Source organism: Chenopodium quinoa, unplaced genomic scaffold (genome assembly GCF_001683475.1).
Source record: "Chenopodium quinoa cultivar QQ74 unplaced genomic scaffold, ASM168347v1, whole genome shotgun sequence".
In the NCBI taxonomy this organism is placed as follows: Eukaryota; Viridiplantae; Streptophyta; class Magnoliopsida; order Caryophyllales; family Amaranthaceae; genus Chenopodium; species Chenopodium quinoa.
Genome location: NW_018743503.1, coordinates 924,305 through 952,239, shown reverse-complemented (window position 1 = coordinate 952,239; position 27,935 = coordinate 924,305). Strand labels below are relative to the sequence as shown.

Sequence of the window (27,935 nt, the reverse complement as noted above, 5' to 3'; positions counted from 1 at the left end):
AGCATCATGCCTAGGCGCCATAGCAGCCCTAGCACCACGCACAGCACCATCGCAGTGCTAAGCACGTGCGTGTGTGCGTGTGCACCATCGCCCAACACCAAGCCCAGCATGTGTGGCTCGCTAGCAGCACGCATGCTAGGCCTTGCGTGCGTGAGGGGCTGGCTGGCATGGTTGTGCGTAGCTGCGTGTGTGTGCAAGTGATTGCGTGGGAGTGTTGGGCCAGCGCCAGCATAGCATGCTAGAAGCGCACAACACTAGCACGCAGCACCAGCGCCAAGCATCGCCCAGCACCAGCACGCACTACCTGGCTGGGGATGCAAAGCTGCTGGCTGGTGCTAGCTGGCAGCGCTAGCTGGCATGCTAGCTGGCAGCCAGCACAACCCTCCTTGAAGTCGGTTTGTGTGTGGTTGTGGGGACCAAGCAAAGCCTTGGGGAGCAAAACAATGGTCCCCCCCGCCTAACCTTGGGCATGACTCATTAGCCCCTAATTGCGCCACTTGTCTATTAGTGATTGATTTAATTATTTATATAATTTGGAATTAAAGAAATTATTGAATTTACCAACTCTCCCACATTGATGGGAGATTGGAAATCAAGGGTCCATTTCCCTATAAATACCAAGGCATGGGTATTGGGAATGAAAACACTTGAGTAGAATTAAAAAGGCAACTCTTGATTTGAGTAAACCTTGAATTCATAAAAATCTTAGTTTTATTTGTCCGGGCCTCGACTAACATTCGAGGCTTAGGACGCTCAGGTCGGGTTCGAGGGTACGATCCTGTCGGAGGCCTCGTGTTTTCGGGGTTCAAGTAAGAGCTCATAGTTGAGCGAAGCACGCGTGAAAGGTATAATCTTTTATCCTTTCTTATGCTTTTTAATTATGTTTTGCTTGTTAATTACATTTATTATGGGGGCGAGTGTTGGTGGGTTGTATTCCGCGTATTGTGGGTCACTACGGAACCCTACAGGTGTAACTGTAAATGTAATTATGTAATTATGTAAATATGTGCTTCGGTTCCCAAAATTTATCTTTTTACTACTCATCTTATATATTGCTTATTTATGTCTTATATATACTTCATATAGGCATATATACCAGATATATCAATTCATTCAGTCATTCACCTCCTCAATTTTGGAAAAACTTTCTTTTAAAATTCCTGTGAATTACAATTTCTTTCGTTTATCAATGGCAGAAAACAAATACAACCATCCGATCTTCACCCTTTAATTCCTCGAAAAACTCCCTTCAAAATCCCTGTAAAATTCCTCACCGTTTCAAAATCATGGTGCTCTCTAATCATAAACCCGAAATTTATCGAGTCAGATCTACACCATCACAAATCCTTCTCCCGCCATTCAAACAAACACTTGCTCCTCTTTAGATCATCCCTAACATACTATCTTTACCGCTACATTAATCCGTTCCCACGCCGCACCAAACTTCAAAACCCTCCAGAAGAATTCAAAGATGTCGTCGCCTCGTATGATGGATTAGTTTGTTTGTCTGATAGCATGGGTGTCCTTATGCTTTGGAACCCATCAATCAACAACATCCGACGTATTGAACCTAAACCTATTATGTATAAAGATGAGTATGTCGTTGGATTTGGGTACATTACTTATAAGATAACTATAAACTAGTTGTGATCAATTATCATAAAATGAGTGTCCAGGGTGTTTTTTCAATTCCGATACATCCGCTTTGTGCTCGTGTTTATTCTGTTAATCGAGTAGGAGAAGGGGAAGGAATGAATTTAGGGTGGAATAAGGTTTTGCTTCCTAAGTTTTTTCCCGTTGGTCTTCGTAAGGTTGTCCATACATCATGTATGGCTAATGAGGCACATACGGGATCGAATGGATCATTTGAGGGCCAGTGTGGATGGATGGGCCACTTGGATGACTCTCGTACAGATTAAGAATACCTCATTGAGGTATTCTGGAAGCTGTCTGGGTAGCTCGACGTTGAATCTGACTCAAATAGTTGCTGGTTTATCTTCTGCTCGATTAGGAACTGGGCATCAGAGTATGTCTTCTTTGAGCCATCCGGCTGGACATGCCGGATGTCCTTCCTCTTCCCTGTCTTAAGGAATCGAATCTTGGTCAGATCGATCAAGGGCCGCTTCCCCTCCTTTGATTTAGGGTGCGGAGTAACCGTCTTGTTCTTCTCAGAGAGAGAAGGCTTCTTGGCCGATTGACCCCTGTTGGAACCAGCCGTCCTCTTGTTGATCAGGTTCTTTATCTCCCCCTTGAAACTTGTCATGAATTTCATGAGTTCGTCTCAAGTGACTGGGGCTGTGCCTTCCGCTGCCTGGTGTTGTCCTGACGGCTGTCCGGATGACTTACTTGGACCAGCTTGATCATCGCCCCGTTCCCTTCTTTCCGTGGGACGGGTGCGTCTGGTTCTGAGTGACCCATTAGGGGCCACATACGTTTCAACTTCAAAGTCGTCATCACTGTCATGATCCGAATAGACCTCACCTTCGGCCGTAGGCCGTTTCTCATTAGGAGGCGGTACAGACTGTTGTGAAGCCATCTTAGATGTATTCTCCCCACAGACGGCGCCAAATGTTTCGGGATTATTTTCCGTGTCCCTTGGGAGAGTTACGTCACTAAGTCTGGACTCCGGACGCCTGTACCTACAAAGCAACGGAGACTCCGGTTGGGTGGAGTTCTGTATCCGATGGTCAAGTTAGAACGTGTACGGAGAATGTAAAAAGGTACGAAAAGTAAAGTGAGATCTTCTCTGATTCCGAGATCGGGTGTTTTTCAATAATTGAATGTTGTTCACAAAGTGGGGTAAATCTCCCTATTTATAGGGTCAATGGGATTTGTGTCTCTTACCTAAGTTACGGAAACCTAGAATTAATGGGCTGCGCCGTTTCTGGGAAGTCTAGGGAATTGGGCCTTGAAGGCCGCCAATTCCATATTGGGTATCTGTCTGCCACGTGTCTAGTCCTAGTAGATCCACTTTGGGCTCTCCCTAGGTGACACGTGTCACGCTTTGGTTGGTCCACGTGTGGCGAGGTAAAAATACCCAAATCATCACTAAAATCCTTATATACATAGAACTTGGAATTATTATTAAACACACGCTATGGCCTAACTAGATAAGTAACTTTCAGTACAAAGCAAACTATTATGACATACATAATAAAGAAATATTTTATGTCTCACAAATAATAGCTCTTTGTTATAAAGAGAAAAACAGAGGTAGTAGTTGAAATCATAGAATAACATCTTATGCCATATCATGACGTACATGCACTCGAATAGATGATATACTAAGTATATCTTTCTCATGAGTCAGTGCTAGATGGGAGTTACTACCAAAAACTTATATAGGATAAAGAACGATAACAGACCTCAAACCTAGTATAGGAAGGATCTTGTAATCACTAAAACCAGCTTTAACAAATAGTATTTTCCATTCTTCTTCAGTTCTTTCTTTTCCCTCTCCAAAGAGTGACATCATTTCAATGTCAAATAAAATTTGGGCATTTGAATGCTTTGAATTCTTAATTTGAGGCTCCACCACAATATCAATGATAATCACCTTTCCTCCTTGACTTTTGCTAGGAATTGCCTCTTTGCATTGTTTAAGTATTTTAATGCAATCATGGTCACTCCAATCATGTAAAATCCACTGCATATAGTTATAAAATACAAACAGTAGGCTCACGTTATTCATGTTATTGAGAATATAGAAAACAATTAGTGGATTTAATACCATCTACAAATGACAAGGGTATGTATGTGGTTTCTTAGCTTACACATCTTAAAATATTTAATAGTATCATCGTTTAAAATTATAAAGTAGGTTTTTCATTTGCACGAGAATTAAACAAAGTCGATGAACGTGTAATATTGTACTCCGTTGGTTATTTTTCGTTGCTCCTATCTTCATTTATTATAATCAAACTTTAAAAATTCTAACCAAAAATTCTCTGTTCTACATTCGTTTCATAATAATAAAATATTTTGACTTTGTATTAAAACATCATTAGATGTGTTTCAATGTATATATTAGTTTTACAATGTGAAGTATCAATTTTTTTATTTTATTATAATTTTTAAATAATTAAGATAAGTACAACAAATAAAATAAAATTAAAAAAAAAATAATAAATAAAAACAATATCGGGAATTATAATTTTATTTGAAAGAATATCGGGAATTATATGATACACATTATATACGGTGCCAGTTTTCGTTTCACAAGTGGAGACAAAATTAAAATACATTAATGTGCACGCTTAATAATATTATATTTAATGTAGTTAAATTAAATATTCATAATAGATATTCAGAAGTAAAATAAAATTTAAAAATTATATGCAATAAAATTCTATATTTTTAGTGAATGGTTTCACGACAGAAGGAAATTTTTTATTTTTTACCATAGTTATAAGACTTTGTATACTTCCTCCGATTTTAGTTATTTGCAACAAAGGAATATTTTATGTCTCACAAATAATACCCCTTTATTGCAAATAACTAAAACCGGAGGAAGTATACTAATTTCCCTAAACTTCATTCCCTTACATATCCAATTCCTACAATTCATCGTTATACTAAATTTTTTTGAAACATTAGTAAAAGTAAAATTGACGAGTCATATATTACAAGCCACTAAAGAATAAGTGCCACACAAGATTATGACAATTTTTTAGACATAGATTGTGACCTTTCGTATCATCCAATAAAATATGTCTAGATAAATCATGTTCTTTTCAGAAAGGTCATATAAAATAATATAATTTCAAATAAAATCAGATGAATCAAATTTAATCTTAAAAGTGATATATTTGGAGAATAATATATATATATATATATATAATTGAGATATTAACATAACTATGCACAAAAAAATATATGCTACCTCTGTTACATAATATGTGTAACTTTGGTTATTATTTGACTATTTGTGTGATAAAAAATAAAAAATAAAAAATAAAAAAATTTAAAGTTGCAGACTGGTAGTAATTAAATGAATAGAAGCATACAGGACATTTTTGGAAAGCTAAAATGAAATTTAAACAATACACTATATTATAAGACGAAGTATAAAAGCCCACATTTCAGAGGAAATGGAAAGGTACACTAAAAGTTATGTGAATTAAAATTTCAACTTAGAACAACAAAAATCTATAAGGCCCTACTCTCTTCACCTTATTTTTTATTAAATAAAATTATTTTTACTGAAATTTAATTTTTGTAAAAGTTTAAATTATTTTAGTGATTGAAAAATATTGTAGTACTGGTTTTTGTCATATTTTGTTCTTTAAAATTAATAATTTTTAATTGATTAAAAAATATGGAGTATTTATATTGAACTGAGCTTATTTTTATAGAGTGGAGATTAAATTATTTTTACTAAATAATAATCATTTTTTAAAGTGAAGAAAACGTGGTATTAGCGTATCGATTATTTACGTGGTAGTGATCGCAGATTGTTTAGTTTTTTAGTCCATACAAAAAGAAAAGATGTAAATGAAACTAGAACAAAATCACATTACTCACAACAAAAGTGTATTATTTGTGAGACATAAAATATTTCTTTGTTGCGAGTAATACGAAGCGTATGTAGTACCAAAAAAAAAAAAAAAAAAAAAAAGACATCTAGCAGTCTAGCATCTCACCTTAAGTAAGACAGCATCAGCAAGAGGGACCTTCATAAACATATTACCAGCAACGTAAATCACGTTGCCATTATTATCATTCCCTTGTAAATCCTCAACCACATGTGGCAACTCAAGTACAGTACATACCAACGATGGATAGGCCTCGGATATGGCCTTAGCAGTCGTCCCATTGCCGCCGCCAACGTCGACCAACGTATCCACTCCGTCAAGTAATCCCTTGAATTGTTTGTTTGTCACCAATAGGCTCGTAACGAATCGAGAATCGCTTTCCATAGCACTGTTAAAATACTCGTTCAACATCGGTTCATGGCAAGCATGTTCCCAAAACTTCCTTCCATGAGCTATTTGGAAGGGAGATTCGTACTCAACCTCACTTTGAAACCAATTGCTTAGATGAGAAGATTGTTCGGTTAGTAAAGAAAGCGTTGTAAGAGCAAATGGAGCTTGCGAAAGCGGGTGAGCTTTCAACAGAAGTTGGGAGCTCAATGTAAGAACAAATCCTTCTTCGCCGTTGAGTAAGGTTTTCATTGAGAAGAATTTCGAGGATACAAGAAGGCGCATTAAGCGCGAAAGAGAGGATACTTTGTTTGGGAGGATAGGAAGAGAATTGGCTAGCTCTTTAAGAGTCATTGGTTTGCCATGTTTTTGAATGGTGTCTGGAATGCGTAGTTCAATTGCACATTTTAAGGCCATGGATTTGAGAAAGTAGAAAACATGACTCCATATATGAGCTTGTGCTTCTAGTAGTTGCTCTTTTGTTTCTTCTTTGGCGTAGATGGGTGAATCCATTTGTTCTGAAGTTTTTTCTAGAATGATTAATGGTATGTTGGTAGTGTAGCTCCAGCTAACAACTTTATAATGGTCGTCTAACTGGGGTAATTAGAGTATTAAAATATTATAGATAGTATTGTGAGTAATTGTTGGAATCGTGTTAATGAATAGTTTATAAATATTCTAATTAGGGTAGTCCCAACTATTACGGAGGCCCTATGCAGTTGAGATAAAATTAGGCCCTTTTTTAAAAAAAATAAAAATAAAATGTATAATACTCCCGCATTTAATAAGTGCTCTGCTTGATTTTTCACAAAGGTTTAGAACAAAGAGATAAATTTTAAATTGATATTCAAGAGAAACATGCTGAAAACAAAAAAAATAAAAAAAAATAAAAAAAAAAATTATAAAAGTATTAATACGTTATTGTAGAGAAGAAGAGAGAGAGAATGGAAAATATTTCTTAAAAAATGAAATTGAGTCGGGGATTGGAGAAAAAGTATGGAGTATTAAAATATTTTTACTACTTCCAAAATATAAGAGTGCTTATTCAAAAAAAAGGTCGGAAAAAAAAAAAAAAAAAAAAAAAACATAGCACATAATTAAAGATAGAGGGAGTATCTAAATCTTCTAAAATAAAAAATAGGGCACATATTTAAAAATAGGGGAGTATCTAAAAAGAAAGAAAAACTGAACAAAGAAGTAAATGGGAATCGAACATCGTATTTTCCTCAAGAAAGGACTCTACACTTAGGCATTTGCTGCTGAGACACAACATTTATACTGTATCTAATGCACAACAAAATGTATATATTGTATTAATTTAAGGCCCCAGAGGCCCTAAGCGGTTGCGCAGGCTGCACCGGCTAAAGTCGGGCCTGATTCTATCTTTATAAATTTAATTACTGATAATTAAAGATTTTATTAGTCAAAATTCTGCACTGACTTATGTGCTCAAGAGACATATATTTTAATTAAAAAACACGGAGGGAATAGTAGATTTTGAGTGGGGATCATGAGAGAGCATAAAGAGAAGTAATACTAAAATGTAGTAATTTTCCAAAACTGAAAGTGTAACACTTTAAAAAAAAAAAAAAAAATACGTGTTGTCTGCCACGAAACAAAAGGTATTAATATATATTTCGATCCAACATAAAGTAGATCCATCCATATCTTCATATAATAAATACTAATGGGGCATTTGGTTGGTGTATTTTTTAGTTTGAAAACGGATTTGATTAAATCGATACCGTTATCAACTATTTGGTTAAAAGGCATGATAACAATTACCATTACTAGCTAAAAGGTAATTGTTACTCCTTATTTGTTACCTCTCAAAAACTTAGGGTAACAAATACCCTTACCCTCATCAATCACAAAAATCCTATTTCTCTTCTTCACTCCCAACATTTCATTTTCTCACTCCTCTTCTCTGTACTAGCTATCTACAATGCTAGCTGCTATCTTCTGGAGAGGCGTGAGATTGGACTTTGGATCTTCATCAGTAATTCTTGCAATTGTTTGTAATTTTTTTTAGCTTTTAATTATTTTTTTTATCATTTATATACGTTGATTTTATTTGTTTTTGGTTGAAAATTTGTCATCAAAAACTATTTTGTGAGTAAATTATACTATTGTTGGAACTTTTGTGTATATATTTGTTCAATATTATTGATAATATTGTTGGTTATATTGGGGTTTTGGTTAGTGAATACATAATTTTTGTTCAATTTTGTATATTGCATTAATGCCTGCCTACTAGGTGTTTCATGAAATGCTCAATAAAGTTTGAGTGCTCTTTTTGGTTTTTATCCCGTCTTCCTCCCTTTTCATTCTATCTCACATACAGTTTGCTTAATTTATTGATTCAATAATTGTGATTCAGGGTAAAATTTTGGCACATTCAGACATGGGTATTAGTTAATTTTCAATACCTTTTGCATGATTAGTTATTAGCTAATAGTGATCATCAATTTAGTATTATAGCTAACTTGATTTTATGGTATTTTAATGATTGTATGTGACTCAATCAAGTAAAATTGCTCATATAGCAAAAGTTTCCTATTATATAAGTAGTTGCATTTTCAAGTGATTCCTTCCTATTAGGTAAACCAAACAAAAACAAAGGGAGTAAGTTTAACCGATTCCTTTCCATGGTTAAACCAAACAAATGAAAAGGTAATAGTTAAATGATTCTTTTTCCCCCTCTTATTTGTTTCCTTTCCATTATCCGAACCAAACACACCCTAAATTAGTTTAAATTAATTAATGTAAAATAAAGTTACTTCATAGATAAATCAAATTATAAATACATAAGTAAAATACTTCAAAGAATAACATCATGCATATCATAGTAGCAGATTGACCATCTAAAATTAGTCTAAATAATATATTTTTTCTTCGGATCGGAAAAAACATAAATGCTAGTTTTAATGTTATTCATGAAAAAATTAGACACATCAAAGCTAAATCCAAGAGCACTTTCCTCGTTTACAACATTTGCTTCATTATTTTCTCTTTACCTTTTACAAAAGTTTGATACAACTCTAGCTACTAAATGTTTGATCGACAACTAAGTCCATGATAATGCCAATCATGCCACATCTGTAATGTGTTTCTTTCCCTTTTTTGGAAGTTTGCGTTCGATTTTCTTCTTTATGCCACTTCTAAAGATTGTTTCTAAAGGAGAAATGGCTTGGCCTGGGCATGTCCACGTCGAAACTCGACATTAGGGGTAGTGTCCACGTCGACACTCGATATTAATGGTAGTTTCCACCACACTCGACGTTCTAATTCCATCTCTATGAGTAATACTTGTCTTGGATGGATTTGATATTTGTAGTACATTTTGTTGCATTGAATTCTTGAGACCCGGTGATTTGTCTAAGGTAATGATTCTTGAACAAGCTAACCTTTTCAGCAATCAATATAATGTCTATTTCAGCTTGTACTGATTTTCAAAGCCTATTTCACGGCATTGCTGTTGCAACTCATTAGTATTAGTATAGAATGTTGAGAATTAATGACGTTTGATTTTATCATTATATCTTCGATGACCATAATATTCAATGATGAATTTTAATCACTAACTAATTTAAAATCATATAAATCTCATGTTGTTTGAATTCATATACACAATTAGCAATACTCAAAGATTCTGAAATTGTTGTTCGTATGATATTCAACATTTTAACTACATTATTCATACTCCCTCTGTTTCTGAAAGTTTGAGTCACTTTGCATTTGCATGGTCTTCAATGAACATTTTTTACCATTAATAGCTTCGACTATGTATAAGTTTTTAAAAGTTGATATTTAAAAAAATTATCATAAGGGGAAACTAATAAGATCAAACTTGTTAATTTATTTTTATTGTATAAATCATAAAATGTGATCAAATTTATTTAATTTGACCATATGAATAATAAGTGAGTCGAATTTTCAAAAACGGGTAGTAAATATCATATTTTAGAGGTCAAGTTGTTTCGAGCACTAACTCAAGGTGAAATTTGTACATATCCAAATTCTAAATGCTTCAAAAGTATACGGATTCATTGGTCAATAGGATCTATGAAGGGTGGTGTAACTTTGATACATAAATTTGGCAGCCTTTGGTTTGTCCCCGTTCATGAGATTCAAACATCAATATGTATTTTACCCAAATTTTATTGATGACTCCCTAATTTTGACATTTCCATTGACCCGTTCCAAACAGTCAAATTTATATCTTTGATATCATACATGGTCAAACTTGTTGATCAATATACAAAACAAGGTTTCTACCATACTGTTTCTTCAAACGAGTGAAAAATACACAAAACCACACCAATCAATTTTAACACGCTCATAATCAAAAAGCTTATCATACAAAAATCCATTCAATTATTTGGCCACAACACTCTTCCTAGAAACCAATACAGAAAATACAAATTTATGAAGGATATACCACAATTGCTGACCTTAAACCCAATATAGGAAGAATTATAAAATCACTAAAACCAGCAATAATGAAGATATTCTCCCATTCTTGTTTAGTTCGTTCTTTTCCTCCACCAGTGACGAACATCATCTCCATATCAAGTAATAATTGAACATCAGAGTTTTTGTTCTTATTCATTTGTGGATCCACAACTATATCAATGATAATCACTTTACCTCCTTGCTTTTTGGTCGGAATTGCCTCTTTGCATTTTTGCAATATTTTAATGCAATCTATATCACTCCAATCATGCAATATCCACTGCATATTGTATAAAGTGCACTTTTTAGATTGAATAAATCATAATTCTACAGTTTAAATTAATTGAGACATTTTGATTTTTGATATTATTTAGAAAAAATTGCTTTAAATAATACGACCTTTAGCCCGTTCGTTAAAAACAAGTTCACTTTTTGATTATCCCAAAATAATACCATCTTTAGGGAGTGTCCGCTTTAAACAGTATTTTTTACCTGCAACCTTAATGACCGGTTAACCTTTTTATTTTATTTTTTTAATAACTTCGTTTAACACTTTAATTAACTCTTACATACAACTTTAGTTATGGTTAACAATTAATATAATTAAAATAACTTTTTTTTTTAAAAAAAAACCCCAGCTACCACCTACTTCCCTTTCTCCGGCGCGCCCCACTCCCTGCCCGCCGTTGCCGGCCACGCCCAGATCCCCCCTCCGGCGCCGACGCCGGCTCCCTTACCGATCCTTCCCCTCTTTCCCTCTTCCCTCTTCCCCCAAACTAGCAAACCCCTACCCGAAATCCATCTCCCTTACCCACGGAGGTTGTTGCGAGGTGTTGGAGCGGCAGCAGCGTGGAGGGACGGTGACTGAAACGCGCAAGGGCTGCACGATTCAATTTCTGCATGGGTAGGGGGATTTTCGGGGCTAGGGTGGGGTTTTTGGGGTCGGGGTTGGGTTTTTGGGGTAGTTAGGTGGTTTGCCGGCGTTTTTCGGGGTCGAGGCTGGGATTACAGGGTTGTTATTCCGGCGCGTCAAATGGGGGTGTTTGGGAGACGGAGGAGGCGAGAGGAAGAAAGGTCGGGAAGAGGGGTTTGGGCGCCGGTCGTTTTCTGTGATCAGGGGAGACGGTGGTCGGCGGGGTGGGGGCTAAGCTGGATCTGGACTTCGCAGTGGTAGAAGGGGAAGGGTGGTGCTGTGAGCATTTTTGGTTTTTTTTCCTTTGTTTTTTCATTTATTTATTATTATTATTTATATTTTTAAAATTAAAATATTAAATAATTCTTAAAAAATCAAATTAAATTTACAAAACCAATAAAAAAATTTGTTCAAAAAAAAAATACCAATAAAAAAATAATACTAAAGTGATTAATATTATTAAATATCTTGTAAAAACTAAAAAAAAAAAAATTAAATTGTCAAACTAATAAAATATTGACACATGTCCTACATGACCTATTAATCGGGTTACCAACAGGTTACAACCTGTTTAAAGTGGACACCCCCCAAAGGTGGTATTATTCTGGGATAATCAAAAGGTGGACTTGCTTTTAGCGGACGGGCTAAAAGTTGTATTATTTAAAGCAATTTTTCCTATTATTTAATAGATTATATTTTTCCAACTATAATATTTCATCTATACATAAGAAAAAACACTTATGTGAGATATAGATATTTACGGATAAAAATTTATGTATTGACTATTGACAAACGTGATTAAACAACAATAAAATTTATCTTTCTATTTTTTATAGCAATTTATGTATTTAACAGCCTCTATATTTCAAACTATAATTTTAGATTGAGTAGCAAATTTGGAAGGCAATCAAAAGAAGATATTTTCTCCGTTCATTTATAACTATATATATATATATATATATATATATATATATATATATATATATATATATATATATATATATATATATATTTATGTTCTTAGAACATAAAAAAGTGAGACTGTTACATAGCTGCGTAGAGACATTAGCAATTTAGAGCATAAACAAGTGAGACTGAAAAAGCAATTTAGAAAGTGTGTAGGTGCTTTTTTGACTAATTTGGATATAGGGAAGATAGAAATAATTGCATGCAGACATTAATATTAATATACAATAAAATATGGGCTCAATATATTTTTTTTATAGGAAACATGGGCTCAGTGTTGAGGTAAGAAAGTATAAATGTGCGAATCTAAAACAAATATATATATCAAAATGAAAAATAAGAAAATAATTTTTTTAAAAAAAAAACCAAGGGAGTACAAGGTATAATCTACAAATCTATATAATACCAAAGAGTAGAACTGATTACATTGATATTTAATTAATAAAATTAAAAAAAAAAAGAAAATAAATAAATATTTTATTAAAAAATAATTGCATTGGTATTTAATTAATATTCACATTTATATACTACATATAATTCAAAATTCATTAAATGTTAACCGTTCAATTTTAAAAATATGGTTATTTTTCAAACGACAACCATGAAATCATCCCTAATAAAGTATTAAATACGTATTTACTGCGTAAGTTGGGTTTAGATTTAAATGCGGTCAATAACATGTAGGGTAAAAAATGATCACTTCGAATTGTGAGTCTTGTCCTGTCAATAACATGTTAATCGGGACTTTGTAATTTTTTAAAAGCATTTTCAATTTTTGTTATTTCTACATCTTTATCATTTTCAATTTGACAAATTCACTAGTGGAAATTGGGGTCATCTTACCTTAAGTAGGACAGTATCAGCAGGAGGAATAGCCTCAAACATGTCACCAGCAACAAAGTTCAAGTTGCAACCATCTTTTTGTACCCGTCCAACCACTTGTGGTAAATCAAGTACACTGCACTTCAACCATGGGATGGCCTCAGAAATGGCCTTAGCCGTCGCCCCGCTACCACCACCGACATCCATCAATGACTCAACACCTTCAAATAAGCCTTTAAAAACATTGTTGGTGACCAACAAGCTGGTAGCAAAACGAGAATCACTTTCCATGGCTTGGTTGAAGATATCATTAAATTCCAAGTCATGGCCAGCAAATTCCCAAACACTTTTCCCATAAGCAATATGGAAAGAAGATTCAGCCTCGCTTTCGAACCAACTACTTAAATAATGAGATGGACCAACAAGCCGCGGATCAAGGATTCCAATAACAAAGGGAGCTTGTGAAAGAGGGTGATCTTTCAACAGAAGCTGGTAGCTCAAATTAAGAGCGAATCCTTCTTCGCCGTTGGCTAAAGTTTTCATAGAGAAGAATTTGGAGGATACAAGAAGTCGCATTAAGCGCGAAAGAGAAGTAGCTTTGTTAGGGATGATAGGAAGTGAATTGGCTAGCTCTTTTAGAGTCATTGGTTTGCCATGTTTATGAATGGTGTCTGGAATGCCTAGTTGAATAGCACATTTTAAGGCCATGGATTTGAGAAAGTAGAAAACATGCCTCCATATATGAGCTTGTGCATCTAGTAGTTGCTCTTTTGCTTCTTCTTCGGGATAGATGTTTGCTTGATCCATTTCTTTTACAATGTTTTCTGGAAGGTTTGATGGTAAAATGGTAGTGTAGCACTAAAGCTTTATAGTACTCTAATTGTCTGAATAAAAATAATTTTAATAAAGTAAATGTTTAATTTCAGTTTAGTAAAATTAATTTCAGTTTAGTAAAATCAGTTTCTTTTAAGGAAAAAAAAATATAATAGAAATCAGTAAAATTAATTTCAGTTTAGCAAAGATAAATTTTGTTCACAAAATTAATTTTAGTTCAGTAAAAATAATTTAAATTCTAGAAAAAATAATTTAAGTTCACTAAAAGTAATCCCAGTTTAAAAAAAATAAGGGAAAGTAAAGGCTTAGTGGGCATTGGTAGTGTAAGTGGAATTGGTAAAAGAGAGCAATAATAAAATATTAGTAGGTACTTACCATGTAAGGAAATGTTTCACTAATTACAAAATGGATGAAAAAGAAAAGTATTGTTATTATTATGAAGTGGAGGGAGTATATGTAGTGTGTTTGAAAGAAAAAGTCTTTGGGTATAACATAAGTTGTCAACTATATATCCTAAAATTAGTAGTAAAATCCATGAGGTATGTTCAACAGTTCAAATGCTTAGTAACAACCCCCCCCCCCTTTTAAAATGCATCAATTGAACCGGAATATTTGTCGAGAAGTAACTTTGACCATTAATATTTTTAATTGTCTATTATTAAAAATTATAACAAAATAATATTATGAAGCTAGACATGTATTATGACTAATCAATGATTTATTATATAATAACATTTATTTATTTTATAGTAGTGAAAAAATTAAGTCAATCATGATATGTGGATAGTACAAAAGTCAAAGTGATGCATTAAAAAAAAAAACGGAGGGAGTATTCGAATTATTTGAGTAGTTGTTAGCATAGTGAAAGTAATTTAATCAGGAGTCGTAAGTTATTATTGTTTATAATTAAACGAGTCCACAAATATAGGGTTTTGTAATGAATTTCATGGAGTTGGAATCTTTGTTGTCTTGGTTGAATGAATTGGGGAATCCATGTTATTATGAGTTTGTATGTGTGTGAATTTAATGTCGATGCATATAAATTCATATCTCAAACATGGATGGAAATATTGAATGGCTAAAATCTCGTTATTTCTTATTGTTGGGTTTTCCAATTCTGAGAGTGTGAAATCCCTAAGGTAAATTTAGTTTATGGTTGTTATTAGGAAAATTGGCTTAAAATAATACCAATTATTAACGACGTGTTTAAAATAATACGAACTCAACTATTTGCTATTAGTAGTACCACCTTTTGTACTATATGTGCAAAATAATACGCCGGTCACCAAAAAAGTATTTCAAGGTGTATTCCGTGTATATTTATTTTTATGTTTTTTTTATTAATTTTCTGATTTCATTTTAAAATACATATTATGTAACAATTTCATTTATAATCCAAATTAATAATGGCCCACTCCTTTTTTTTTTTTTAATTGTCAATATTTATTTAAATATTTTTTAAAAAAAATACCATTAGTAATTTCTACAATCACACAATAGTAAATAAGATATTTAAATGCATTATTATGTTGATATTATTAGTTTCAAAAAACCAAAATTTTCCACATTAACCAACCAAAATAATGTAGGGAAAGTTTTTGATTTTTTAACAAATTTTTGAAACTAATTATATCAAAAAAAAAACAATGCATTTAATTACCATATTTACTATAGTGCGGTAGTAGAAATTACTACAAGTACTTTGAAAAAAAAAATTTAAATACATATTGACAATTCAAAAATAAAAAAATCCTAATAAAGGGGCGGGGCATTATTAATTTGGGTTGTACTGTACCGAAAATTGTTAATATAATATGTATTTTGAAAAGAAAACATATTAGAACAAAAACATAATAATAAATATAGACGCATTATTTCTCGCGATTCTTTTCCAGTGATCGGCGTACTATTTTGCACATATAGTACAAAAGGTGCTACCACTAATTACAAATAGTTGAGTTCGTATTATTTTACACACACTATTGACAATTGATATTATTTTAAGCCAATTTTCCGTGTTATTATTTTTGGTTTTTACACAGTACCTTTACCAACATGTCTATCTGTTATACCATCTAAATTATGGTTTTATATTGTGTCTCTAATTTTTGTTAGGGATGTATTTTAACTGAAATCGAGAGTAGGCTTCATAACTCATATGCAACTGTATTTCCATGTTAGCATCATATTTATTTTAATTGATAGAAATTTGTTTATAGTGGGTGTTGTAGTAATTATTATCAACATGTCTATCTATTATGTCGCCATCTAAATGGGTATATTGTAAAGGCCCTTTCACTTCATCTTATTTTTACTGAAGTTAAATTATTTTTACTGAACTTAAATTATTTTTACTAAACTTAAATTATATTTGCTAAACTTAAATTATTTTAACTAAACTGAAATTAATTTTACTGAACTAAAATTATTTTTGCTGAACTGAAATTATTTTTACTTATTTTCTATTTTATTTCTTCTTTAAAGATACTGAATTTTACTAAACTGAACTTATTTTTATTGAACTGAAATTATTTTTACTGAGCTGAACTTATTTTTACTGAACTAAAATTATTTTTACTGAAGTGAAATTATTTTTACTTAAAATTATTTTTTTAAGGTGAAGTGAACAGCGCCTAACTCATTTAATTTTTTGTTGAAAGGAGTTTAACCCATTTAATATACATGAAGTACTATCTTAAATGGTTTTAAAAAGTATTGTTTTTGTATTAATAGAATGTTGAAGATATCATGTTGAAAAAGCAAGTTGGAGGGAGAACCGGTTAATTTGGAGGATGAAAGAGATATGGATCGTGCATCATATTGTTAGATTTTGTCTCAATGTGTAGTGTATAAAATAAAATTTCTGTCAATTATACAGTTAAAGATATTGATGGTCAAAAGTACATTTTAAAAACTGTACAAAGTCAAAATAGAGCTATTAAATTAAAATGGACGAATTATTATTGTTTAGACCTATCTTATAACACCCCCAAATTACTCTCCCATAATCATAATGCAACCTGAGGGTGTAATTTGGGAATATTACCGCCACGTGATTACGTAAGGCTTAACAGAGACTTGCAGCGGAAAAAAACTACTTATCATTTATTAATAATAATAATTGCGATTCTCTTGTGGCAAGTTGCGGTGGATGTTATGCTTCCTAGTGTTCTCTTTCATTGCCCATTCGTGGGTCTTAATGGGTGTCAAGATGGCAGGGGTAATTGGCTCACTAAAACTTCTTTGATCACTCATCTCCGTGACCGCCATTGTTTTGTGGATGCGTGGGATATAACTCGAAGCTCTTACTTCTGGTTTGGCTATTTTCTTAGAGGCGGAGTCAACTTTTCGTCGTATGAGAATTTGGCTTTGTGGGGAATGTTTCAAGACTCATACTTTTCGTACGAAGTGTCGACATGGTCGTGGTTCAGATGATATTGTGGACCCACCTGAGTCGGGGGATGGTGTTGTTCGGTTTGTTCTTTATGGTTTTCCTAAACCACAGGGTCTTTCTTCGGAGTTTTTCTGGTCTTGTTCCTAGTGTGCCTCGTGTGCCTCATTTTGCTTTCGATGTTGCTCTCCTTGATAGTTTGCTATCTAAGCGGTTTTGTTTGGTGAAATCTATACCTCCAAAGTGTCGCTTGGGTTTTTCTCGGGTTCTCAAAGGAGCGCTTGATAGGGTGATCTGCAAGCCTGATGACATCTCTTGCTGGATTCAATTGCTTGTGTTGCCTCTTTCACTACTAGAAATAGGGCAATTTACGACGGACGTGTTCCGGCGGACACGAAAATCCGTCGGAAAAAATGTGATTTCCGAGGGATTTAAGTTCTGTCGGAACTTTCCAACGAATTTAGGTTATCCGTTGGAAAATTTCCGACGGAATTATATAGCATTCCGACAAATTTATAAAAAAAAAAAAAAAAAAAAAAAAAAAAAAAAAAAAAAAAAAACGGATTTATAAGCTAGAAACCCTACCTTTTCTCCCTTCACGCCTCTTTTCTCTTTCTCTCTCCTCTCTTCTTTCCTCTTCCCCTCTTTCTCCTTCCTTTCCTTCTCCTTCTATGGCGGCGGCGCCCCTACTCCTTCTCCTTCCTCTACTTCCTTTCCTCTTCCCCTCTTTCTCTTTCCTCTTCCCCTTTTTCTTTTCATTTTCAATTTGGGTTATTTGGGTATCAATTTAATGTAAATTCAAGATTTTCAAGGGAATCAAGGTTTTCATGTCAAATTCGACCATGAAAACTCTAGATCTAGAGTTTTCATGGTCGAATTTGACCTTGTAAACCCAATTTCGACGGTTTTTTTTTTTTTTTGTCAAAATTAAGGTATGTGTTTTTTTTTCTTCTTAATTAACTTGTTTATTTTTCTAATTTTTTTGAATTATGGTGTTGTTTAATTATGGATTTTTTTTGATGTTTTTTTGGGTGGTTTCGGTGGTTGTTTTGGGTGGTTTCAGTGAGGTGGGTGGTGGGTTTAGGGAGGTGGTGGGAGATGGGTTTTAGGGTGGTTTCGGTGGGTTTCGGGGAGGTGGGTTTTTTTGGGGTTAACGGTGGTGGTGGGGTGGTGTTAGTGGTGGTGGGGTGGGCTGTTGTGTCGGTGGTTATGGGGTGGGGTTGTGGTGGTGTGGGTGGCGTGGGGGAGGTTTGGAAGGGGGGTCTGGGTGGTGTGGGTGTGGGTTATTTAGTGGTTTTGGGTTGGGTTTGGTAAGTCTGGGGTGGGGTGGGGTGTCTGGGACGATGTGGGTGGTGTGGGTCTGGGTCTGGGATGGGGTGGGGTGTCTAGGACGTGGTGGGTGGTGTGGGCTGGTGGCGGGGGTGGGGTGTCTGGGTGGGGTGGGGTGAGGTGGGTCTGGGTCTGGGTCTGGGGTGGGGTGGGGTGTTTGGGACGTGGTGGGTGGTGTGGGCTGGTGGCCAGGGTGGTTCTGGGTGGGGATTGTGGTGGTTTTTTTTTTTATCTTTTTTTATTTACTTTTTCAACAGAATATACCTCCTCTGACGGAAAAATCCGTCGGAACATCTCCCCCACTTGAGTAATACACTTGTTTGAAGGACACCATTCCGTTCAATCTCCCACTTGTCCTTTTGGACAAGTGCACTGTTAGTGTATTGCCAATTTCCTATGTCACTTAATGTTTTTTCATGAACTATAAGGTAAGATTCTTCGTCATCCTTATTACGTCCTGAAGTGTTTCTCGATATTCGAGTTCGACTGTCAATAAGCCGATGATTTCTAAAATCCATCTTAGCACAGCCATGCATTTTCACAATCTCTCTCTTCAAGAGTCCTTGTAAATAACAAAGACATGTTCCCTATTTTTAGTAGGGGGATATTCCTAGTCTTGTATTGTTAGCTTCCCTTACCAAGAGGACCTAGCCACCCGAGTGTTGCCGTTATAATCCCCATTTTTGGCAGACGTTTGACAACATCAAAACGGACTAGCACTCAAATAAGAGAACTTACAATTTTATGGTCGAGGAAAGAGGTTCCGATAACTATAATCAGAATTATACTTTTGACGATTTTTAATCTCTTAAAGTATTCTCATAGGTCGATCCAGTATAGTTCCAAACTGTTGGGTTTCGTAGTGTCCGACACTACGCGGAATGAAACCCTCCCAAAATCTGCACACAAATTAATGTAAATAAACATGCATATTAATTAACAATCACATAATTAATGAACAAAGGGAGAGAGAGAAAGACGATCATACCCTTGATGCGTGCTTCGCTCTTTTTAGAGCTTGTACGTGAAAGCGTTAGCTCCGCAAATGCGTAAGCCTCCAACGGCTCTCACCCACGAGACCCGACTCAAATGGTCCCTACCCCGAAGATAATCGGGGCTAGACCAAGAAACTTAGAGTATTAGAATTAAGGTATTCTCTTCTTGGAGATCCCTTAAAATTCAAAACTTAAGTGTCCCTTTTCAATCCCAAATGATGGGTATTTATCGAGAAGGGAACCTTGAATTCCAATCTCTCATCAATGTGGGAGAATTGGTGAAATTGCACTTTCTTCAATTTATTTAAATTCTAAAATCAAAGTGTCAAGAGGTGAGCAAGGGGGTTATGTAAGGACCACAAGGGAAGACCAACCTCTCCTTGCTCCCCAAGCAACCCACCAAAAACCAAGTGCCACACGCCTCTACTCACCACTCACCAGCTGGCGCTTGAGCTTGGGCACCAAGGCACGCCCAGCTGGCGGCCTGGTACCTTCGCTGGGCCTGCCAGCTCGGCAGCGCATGCGAGTATTCCAACATGCATGCCTCGCTTGCTACCGGGCTACTACTGGGTGCATCCCTCGCTAGCGATGCCCACCATGCTATGCTAGCAGGTGGTGCGTTGCTTGCAAGGGGTGATGATCGCCCTTGCTAGCTGCCTGATGCCTATGGTAGGCCCTCTCCTAGCCCAGCCATGCAAGCTGGAGCTAGCATGCGTGCGAGTAGGTGCACTAACCTCGCAAGCATGCTTAGTAAGCGAGCCTAGCACGCACATGCGTGCTTGGCTTGCAGCATAGCCATGCGATGAGGTTGGTGCCCTATGCTTGACTAGCCTTCGTATGGCTAGTCCAATGCCAAGCCACGGCTTAGCTTGAACTTGTCGTTTGCTTGATTTCTCGTCTCGTTGAATTCTAAATTCGACTCGACTTACGACGCTCGGTTTCGACACTCTAAGCTCGATATCCAACGTCTTTGTTCTTAATACTCTAATGAATCATCGAATCCTCCAGATTGATTCGTCGCCTCGGATCAATTACTCGATTGGTGTGTGACCTAAAGGGTTCAGTCAAGATTAAGTTGTAATATTAATTGTACATTAATATTACTGATTGAAAGCGACCTCCACCTAGGCATTCCGATCACTTGACCTCACTGTATAATTAGCTTTCTAATAATTCTGAACCCTCTATTGGAATAATAAACTTATTGAAGGACAACATTCCTTTCAATCTCCTACTTGTCATCCCGGACAAGTGTGCAGTTAGTATATAGCCCATTTCCTATGTCACTTAATGTCTCTTCATGAACTATAAGGTAAGATTCATCGTCATCCTTATTACGTCCAAAAGTGTTTCTCGATTTCCGAGTTCAACTGTCAATAAACAGATGATTTCTATAATCCATTTGAGCACGACCATACATTTTCACAGTCTCGCTCTTCGAGAGGCCTTATAAACAACAAAGACATGTTCCCTTTTACTAATAGGGGGACATTCCGAGGCTTGTATTGTTAGCTTCCCTTACTAAGAGGACCTAGCCACCGAAGTGTTTCTATTATCATCCCCATTTACGGCAGACGTTTGACAACATCAAAACGGACTAGTACTTAAACAAGAGAACTTACAATACTCATGGTCGAGGAAAAAGGTTTCGATAGCTATAATGAGAAATATACATATGACGATTTTAAATCTCTTAAATTATTCTCCAATGTATGGCCTTGATACCCTGTTTTGAATATTCTCAGAAATCGAATGGACTCATTATTTAATTCTAACAAAAAATTAAATAGAAATGGAGCGATAATAATTTTGTAGAAAAAATAAATTTACTCCAAAAACAAATGGTTCAACATAGTGTTTTACATTAAAATCCTTAAATTTAAATAAAACACAAAAATAGAGAAATCAAAGCCAATCTCCAATGTGCCTGATTCCCATTGCCTCAACGTGCTTGTTGTGTTTCACTTGCGGCAAAGGTTTAATGAGTGGATCGGCTACATTGTCGTCTGTTCCAATCTTACAAATTCTGATTTCACCCTCGGACTTCCATTCCCTTATCATGTGAAATCGCCGCTTGACATGTTTGACCTTCTGATGTTCCCTTGGCACCCTGGCCTGAGCAATAGCTCCATTGTTATCACAAGAGAGGTCTATTGGACCCTTGATGGAGGGTACAACATCAAGTTCACTAATGAACTTACTAATCCAAACTGCCTCCTTAGCTTCTTCTAAAGTTGCCAAGTATTCGACTTCAGTTGTAGAATCTGGTGTGGTGCTTTGCTTAGCACTCTTCCAACTAAATGCTCCTCCATTTAGATAGAATATGTACCCTGACTGCGACTTGGAGTCATCTCTGTCAGTCTGGAAGCTTGCGTCAGTATAACCTTCAATAACCAAATCATTACTTCCACTATAGACTAGAAATTTATCCTTGTTTCTTTTCAGGTACTTTAGGATATTCTTGGTCGCAGTCCAATGCGCCTCTCTTGGGTCTGATTGGTATCGGCTCGTAGCACTCATGGCATAAGATACATCTGGCCTAGACATATCATTGCATACATGATCGATCCAATAAGAGAAGCATATGGAATCATATTCATCCTCTCTCGCTCATCAGGTGTCTATAGAAACTACTTCTTGCTGAGAGTTATACCATGTGACATGGGTAGGTGCCCTCTCTTGGCCTCTTCCATGTTGAATCGAGCTAGTACCTTATCAATATAAGTACTTTGGCTTAATCCAATCATCCTTTTAAATTTATCCCGATAGATCTTGATGCCCATTATGTACCGTGCCTCTCCCAAGTCCTTCATTGAAAAGCACTTTCCAAGCCAAGCCTTTACGGACTCTAACATTGGAATGATGTTTCCAATGAGCAATATGTCGTCGACATATAAGACGAGGAATGCGATGTCACTCCCACTGATCTTTCTTGTAAACACAAGACTCATCTGGATTCTTGATAAAACCAAACTTACTAATGGTTTCATCGAATCGCAGCTTCCAACTTCTGCTTGCCTACTTTAATCCATAAATGGCCTTCTTAAGCTTGCATACCTTCCCAGCATTGCTTAGATCAACAAAACCTTCCGGCTGTGTCATGTACACAGTTTCTTCAAAAATCTCGTTAAGGAAGGCAGTTTTGACATCCATTTGCCATATTTCATAATCATAATATGCGGCAATTGCTAGCTTAATCCGGACAGACTTAAGCATGGCGACTGGCTAAAAGGTTTCATGATAATTAACGCCGTGAATTTGCGTGTAACCTTTTGCCACCATTCTAGATGTTTATACATATTTATTTCCATCTTTGTTGGTTTTCAACTTCAAAATCCATTTGGGACCGATAGGTGTGTAACCTTCGGGAAAATCAACCAAGTCCCTGACTTGATTTTCAAACATGGAGTCCATCTCGGATTTCATGGCCTCTTTCCATTTTACATAATCGAGCTCATCATAGTTTGTTTGTACGTCGCTGGCTCATCTCATCCATAATTAGGATGTCTTGATGTTCGGTTAAGACAACACCAAGGTATCTATCTGGTTGAGATCTTGGTTGTTGCGACCTATGCAGGGTAATAGGTTGAGCATTTGCATTTTCGCGGTTTGACTTTGCACATTGTTGGTTCGACTCTGACCAATGTCAACAGCTGCTTCTAAAGCACTTTGATTGTCAGTTTTGTCAGGTTGACTTTGTTGCTCGTCCTCTCGAACTTCATCGAGTTCGATTTTTCTCCCACTTGTCATTTTAGACAGGTGCCCCTTCTTAAAAATTACAGCATCATGAGCAACAAACACTTTGTTCTCGGATTTGTTGTAGAAGTATTACCCCTTAGTTTCTTTTGGGTATCCCACATAGAAACACTTGTCTGATTTAGGTAAAGTTTGTTAGAAATAAAATTTCTTGACATATGCTTCGCAACCCCAAATCTTAAGAAAAGACAACCGTGGAGGTTTCTTCGTCCATAATTCATATGGAGTCTTTTCGACAGCTTTTGACGGAGCTCGGTTCAGTGTTAGCGCCGCGGTTAGAAGTGTGTGTCCCCTGAACGAGATAGGATGATCGCTAAGACCCATCATTGATCGAACCATGTCTAACAAGATTCGGTTCCTCCTCTCGGACACTCTGTTCCATTGTAGAGTTCCGGGAGGTGTCAACTCTGAAACTCGATCCGATCAAAGCGCTTTGATTATCTTGCCAGCTGATTTTCCACTTCGCTCTGAAACTCTTTGAAAATCTCAAAAGATTTAGATTTGTGCGACATAAGGTAGATACAACCATATCTACTATAGTTGTCCGTGAAAGTGATAAAATAGCGATAACCATTCCTTGAGGGTGTACTAATTGGTCCACATACATTCGTGTGTATAAGACCCAATAAGTCACTAGCCCTTTCTCCAAACTTGGTGAATGGTTGGTTTATCATCTTGCCTAATAAACATCCTTCGCAATTTTAAATTAACTCTAAGTCATCGTGCCTAATAAATAGCCTAATAATCATCTTGAACTAATCATAGCCTTTATGCAGCGAATGGAGAATAACGTCAATTGCTGTCTCGGTCGAATACTCAGCGTCCAGCCTTTCCATGTTCTCATATAATCTGATCATTTTAAGTACACGTGGGCTAACCAGCTCTCCTTTCTTTAGCTTGCTCTCAATGATCTGCCTATGGGTTTCGAACCTCTTAGTTCGGGCCTTCTCTTGGAACATGTTCTGAAGTTCAGAAATGATCTCAAAAGTTTTCTCCTTCTCGAAAAAAGTCTTTTGGAGGTCTGGAGACATCGTGGCCAACATGATGCACTTGACATCTCGATTGGCAATTTGCCATCGGTTTAGGGCAGCCTGAGTGACCTCCTCATTGGGAGCATTAGGCATTTCCTCATCAAGGACGTATTCTTTTTGCTCTTTCATGAGAACTATATGCAAGTTTCTTTGCCAATCAAGAAAATTTGGCCAACTCAATTTCTCCTTGTAGAGAATTGAGCGTAACGAAATTTGGTTGTTTGAGTTATTAGCAGACGTGTTTCTAAAATTGAAAAAATTTGAATGAAAAACCATTCATAAAACCAAAAGATTTAAAATTTAATGCATACATGCAAATTTCAATCTTTTTGAGTGTTTTATCCATGCATTAAAATTTATCCCTTTTAGGCGAGAATTAAACGATTCCAAGATCCTAAAAATCAAAAAATGGTTAAGCATGCTTTGGCTTACGTTCCTTACTGATATCATTGAGCTTAACCAAAATCAACTTGTATACCTAGTAAACCTTACGTTCCTAGGGAGATAGTGATGCCTTGCTTTGGCATTTCCCATCACTATTCACATTAGTTCGGTAAGTGTTAACTTGGAATGGCAAATTTGGCTCAATTTTATAGGGACCTAGGGTTTCTATGTTAGTTGATTTAAGTTAGCTTAATTAATTTAGGGTAAAAATTACCCCCACACGTGGACCAACCAAATAGTGACACGTGGCTCAATAAAAGAGAATACGTGTCCTTATAGGAAGGTGACACGTATAAAATCCTAAAGAGAATAAGTGACTCAGCCGGTTTGTCACCATTGGCAGGGTCCTCTTTGGCCGACTTTTCGTCGCCTCTTGCAGCATCTACTGGCTTCTCCACGGCAAATTCATCCTCACCCGTCGACTTCAGCTCCTCTTCCTCCTAAGCATCATCTTCCTCCTCGTCTTCAGTGTCGGAAGAAGTCACGACAAGTTATGGAGGAGGTTTGCCCGATAACCTTGGCCTCCTCCGTGAGGCAGACGAAGTTGAGGCGCTTAGTGAAGTGCTCCTCATAGCAGGTAGCCGTGCCCTCTTCTACCATCAAGGTGAAGGCCCCGTAGAAGCGGCTCTTCAGCTTCTCCTCGGCCCTATGCTCGATACGGATGACCTCCAGGGAATCTATTGGCCGAGGGGCCTTCAGCTGCTCGTACAAGTCCGCAATGGACTTATTTAAATTCTCAACCTCAAGTCTGAGGGAGACCACTTGATCCAGGGCCGTATGAAGAGCTTCTTGGGAAGAGGTCAACTTATTTATCTGTTTCTCAGAGGCTTCAAAGCCCTCCTTCCACTAAGAGGCATTAGCAACAACCTCATCCCGTTCCTACTGAAGCGCCTTCCTGGCCAGCTGCTCTAGTCGGAGTACATCGCCAATCTTGACGATGTCCTTAGTTTGCCGAGCCGACTTTTCGGAAAGAGCCTTTAGGGCCTGCTCGTAGTGAATCTTTTGCTGGTGTTCTCGTCTTGAAGCCGATTGATGATGGCCCAGGCCGCCTTGATCTTCTCATTTTCCTTATCCTTCCAATCCTGAGGAAGATCTGATTCGGACGGAAATACATCAGCAAAAGAAAACTTGGAAAACAATCTAAGTATGAAAGAGCCATGACAACTTTGAAAATGCTACCTCGACATTGCAATTAATCATTGGGCCAAGGAAGCCCTCATGGATTCCATGGAATTTGTTCCGCTATTCCCTAGGGACGGCTCGTTACATGGCCTCCCTAATAGCTTTCCGGTTAGTTCCTGTGAGCGACTTGCCGGGTAGCTTCATATGCATCTCCTTGGCAAAATCTTTGCCAAACCAAGAAACATTGTTAAAATGAGCAACCAAGTTCTTAAAAGCACGAGTCAACGGCCGTGCAAGGATTCAGCTAACCGTCCGAGAAGGATGAAGGTGATGGAAGGTTGAAGGAAAGAGGTGGTATTGGGACGGTTCCCTTCCTCTTGTGGGCGGCTGCATTGTTCTTCAGCCGACTGAGAAGCAGCTTTCTGCTACTTTGATTTATCAATCACCTCGACATGCGGAGTCGAGACCAGGTTGCCAGTCTTTTTTGCCGGGGACGACTTACCCCCATCGTCCGCATGGACGGACTCATCGTGTACCGCCTTAGTTTGCGGATCTATGGGCTTGGACACCCCACTAGGTGACAGCTGGGGTTGCTCTCCTTCATACTGATTTGAAGCAGTCTGCGATGTGGGCTTAGCCACTTTGGTTGAAGACTTGGCCCTAATGGCTATTGTCTTCCTAGCTTTGGATGACTGGCCGTCTTTAGAAGCAGAAGACAACTACTTTCTCTTCGACCGGGGAGTGAGAGTGGCCGTCTGAAAGAAACAAAATGAAGTCAGATGGTATGAACAAGTGTTCGAGTAAAATTTCGAAGGAACACCTTCTTAACAAGTCTACTCGGACCACACAGGAAAAAGACAGCGTCTGAGTGAAACCGGATAGGATACCTCTCCTAACATACCAGCTCGACGCAAAAACATGTTGAATTGCGTCTGAGTAAAATGGGGAAGGATTCTTCCTCCCACACACCAACTGGACAAAAAAAAAAAAAAAAAAAAAAAAAAAAAAAAAAAAAAAGAGGTCAGTACCTCCTTAGCCTGGTCGTGTTGTTGGTGGAGTTTGTACCGCACCAAGTCCAGGTCGGACATGACAACCTCCTCTTTCTGCTATGGATCCAGCATTTCGAGAGCTACCTCTGAAGAAGAAAATGAGGAAAAAATGTTAAAATATTTCTATGTTGCAAATCGCATTCAAACGGCTAAGTCACAAGGTTCCACCTTGAGAGTAGTTTGGTATAGGCCACAGGCCGACATGAAAACTGGGTTCCTAGCCACATGGCTAGTGGAATCCAATTGCGCGGCACGATCATCGTATTTCCATCTCGGACTACCTTTTTGACTTCAAAGTAGGCCAGTTGGTGCATATAGTCAGAGTGGACGGGTGACTTACTGTGTCTATGCTGCGCGCGGCATAGCTGGATTGGATCGACATTGAACCGATTCATCTGCAAGTTAAACTGCTCATTCTTTTTCTTAGTGCGGTTGAATCGTTTTTCCAGTCTCGCCACTTGGATGACCTATCCATCACCACCATGTAATCTCTCTGGGTGCTCTGGATAAACCAGCCGTCCGTGCTAGCATCTAGGCGGACCATGGAATGCATCTCACAAAAAACTTAGATATCCGGCATAAAGCCTTGCCGAAGGCACGTCACCAAATAGCCGAAAATGTTTAACCTGGTGTTCGGCACCAGTTTGAAGATTGTAATGTTATACTCGTCTAGGAGCTCCTAGACGAATGAATGAAGAGGGAAGCGAAGGCCCACTTCCAAAGCAACGCGGTAGATGCTGAAGCATTTCTTCTGCTACCACTTGCTCTCTCAGGCGACCACTAAGTAAGAGCGAGTGGGCGCTATGATTTCGTAGCCTTCTCCCAAGTGGAGTAACTTCTTGAACTCCTCAAACTTCAAGTGCAAGAAGGATAAGGTAGTATTGCCAACCGTACAGGCGTACCGGTC

At 37.0% G+C, this 27,935-nt stretch overlaps 2 protein-coding genes across 2 annotated transcripts; both read right to left on the bottom strand.

Annotated features, from left to right (window-relative positions):
- Positions 1-3,125: 3,125 nt before the first annotated feature.
- Positions 3,126-7,095, bottom strand: LOC110739511 (trans-resveratrol di-O-methyltransferase-like). Its single transcript, XM_021919959.1, has 2 exons — positions 5,643-7,095; positions 3,126-3,646 (listed from the first exon to the last, which is right to left on the bottom strand). The coding sequence occupies exons 1-2, from the start codon at positions 6,432-6,434 to the stop codon at positions 3,338-3,340; spliced, it is 1,101 nt and encodes a 366-aa protein (XP_021775651.1). The 5' UTR covers positions 6,435-7,095; the 3' UTR covers positions 3,126-3,337.
- Positions 7,096-10,113: 3,018 nt separating this feature from the next.
- LOC110739510 (trans-resveratrol di-O-methyltransferase-like) lies at positions 10,114-13,936 on the bottom strand. The gene is made up of 2 exons (XM_021919958.1): positions 13,099-13,936; positions 10,114-10,656 (listed from the first exon to the last, which is right to left on the bottom strand). The coding sequence occupies exons 1-2, from the start codon at positions 13,882-13,884 to the stop codon at positions 10,348-10,350; spliced, it is 1,095 nt and encodes a 364-aa protein (XP_021775650.1). The 5' UTR covers positions 13,885-13,936; the 3' UTR covers positions 10,114-10,347.
- Between the last annotated feature and the right edge of the window lie 13,999 nt (positions 13,937-27,935).

Bases quoted from the DNA above. Each gene is read 5' to 3' on its own strand.
- LOC110739511 (XM_021919959.1), bottom strand. From the start codon at position 6,434: ATGGATTCACCCATCTACGCCAAAGAAGAAACAAAAGAGCAACTACTA. The intron at 3,647-5,642 runs GTGAGATGCTAG...AACTATATGCAG, and splicing joins CTGATGCTGTCTTACTTAAG to TGGATTTTACATGATTGGAG.
- LOC110739510 (XM_021919958.1), bottom strand. From the start codon at position 13,884: ATGGATCAAGCAAACATCTATCCCGAAGAAGAAGCAAAAGAGCAACTA. The intron at 10,657-13,098 runs GTAAGATGACCC...TACAATATGCAG, and splicing joins CTGATACTGTCCTACTTAAG to TGGATATTGCATGATTGGAG.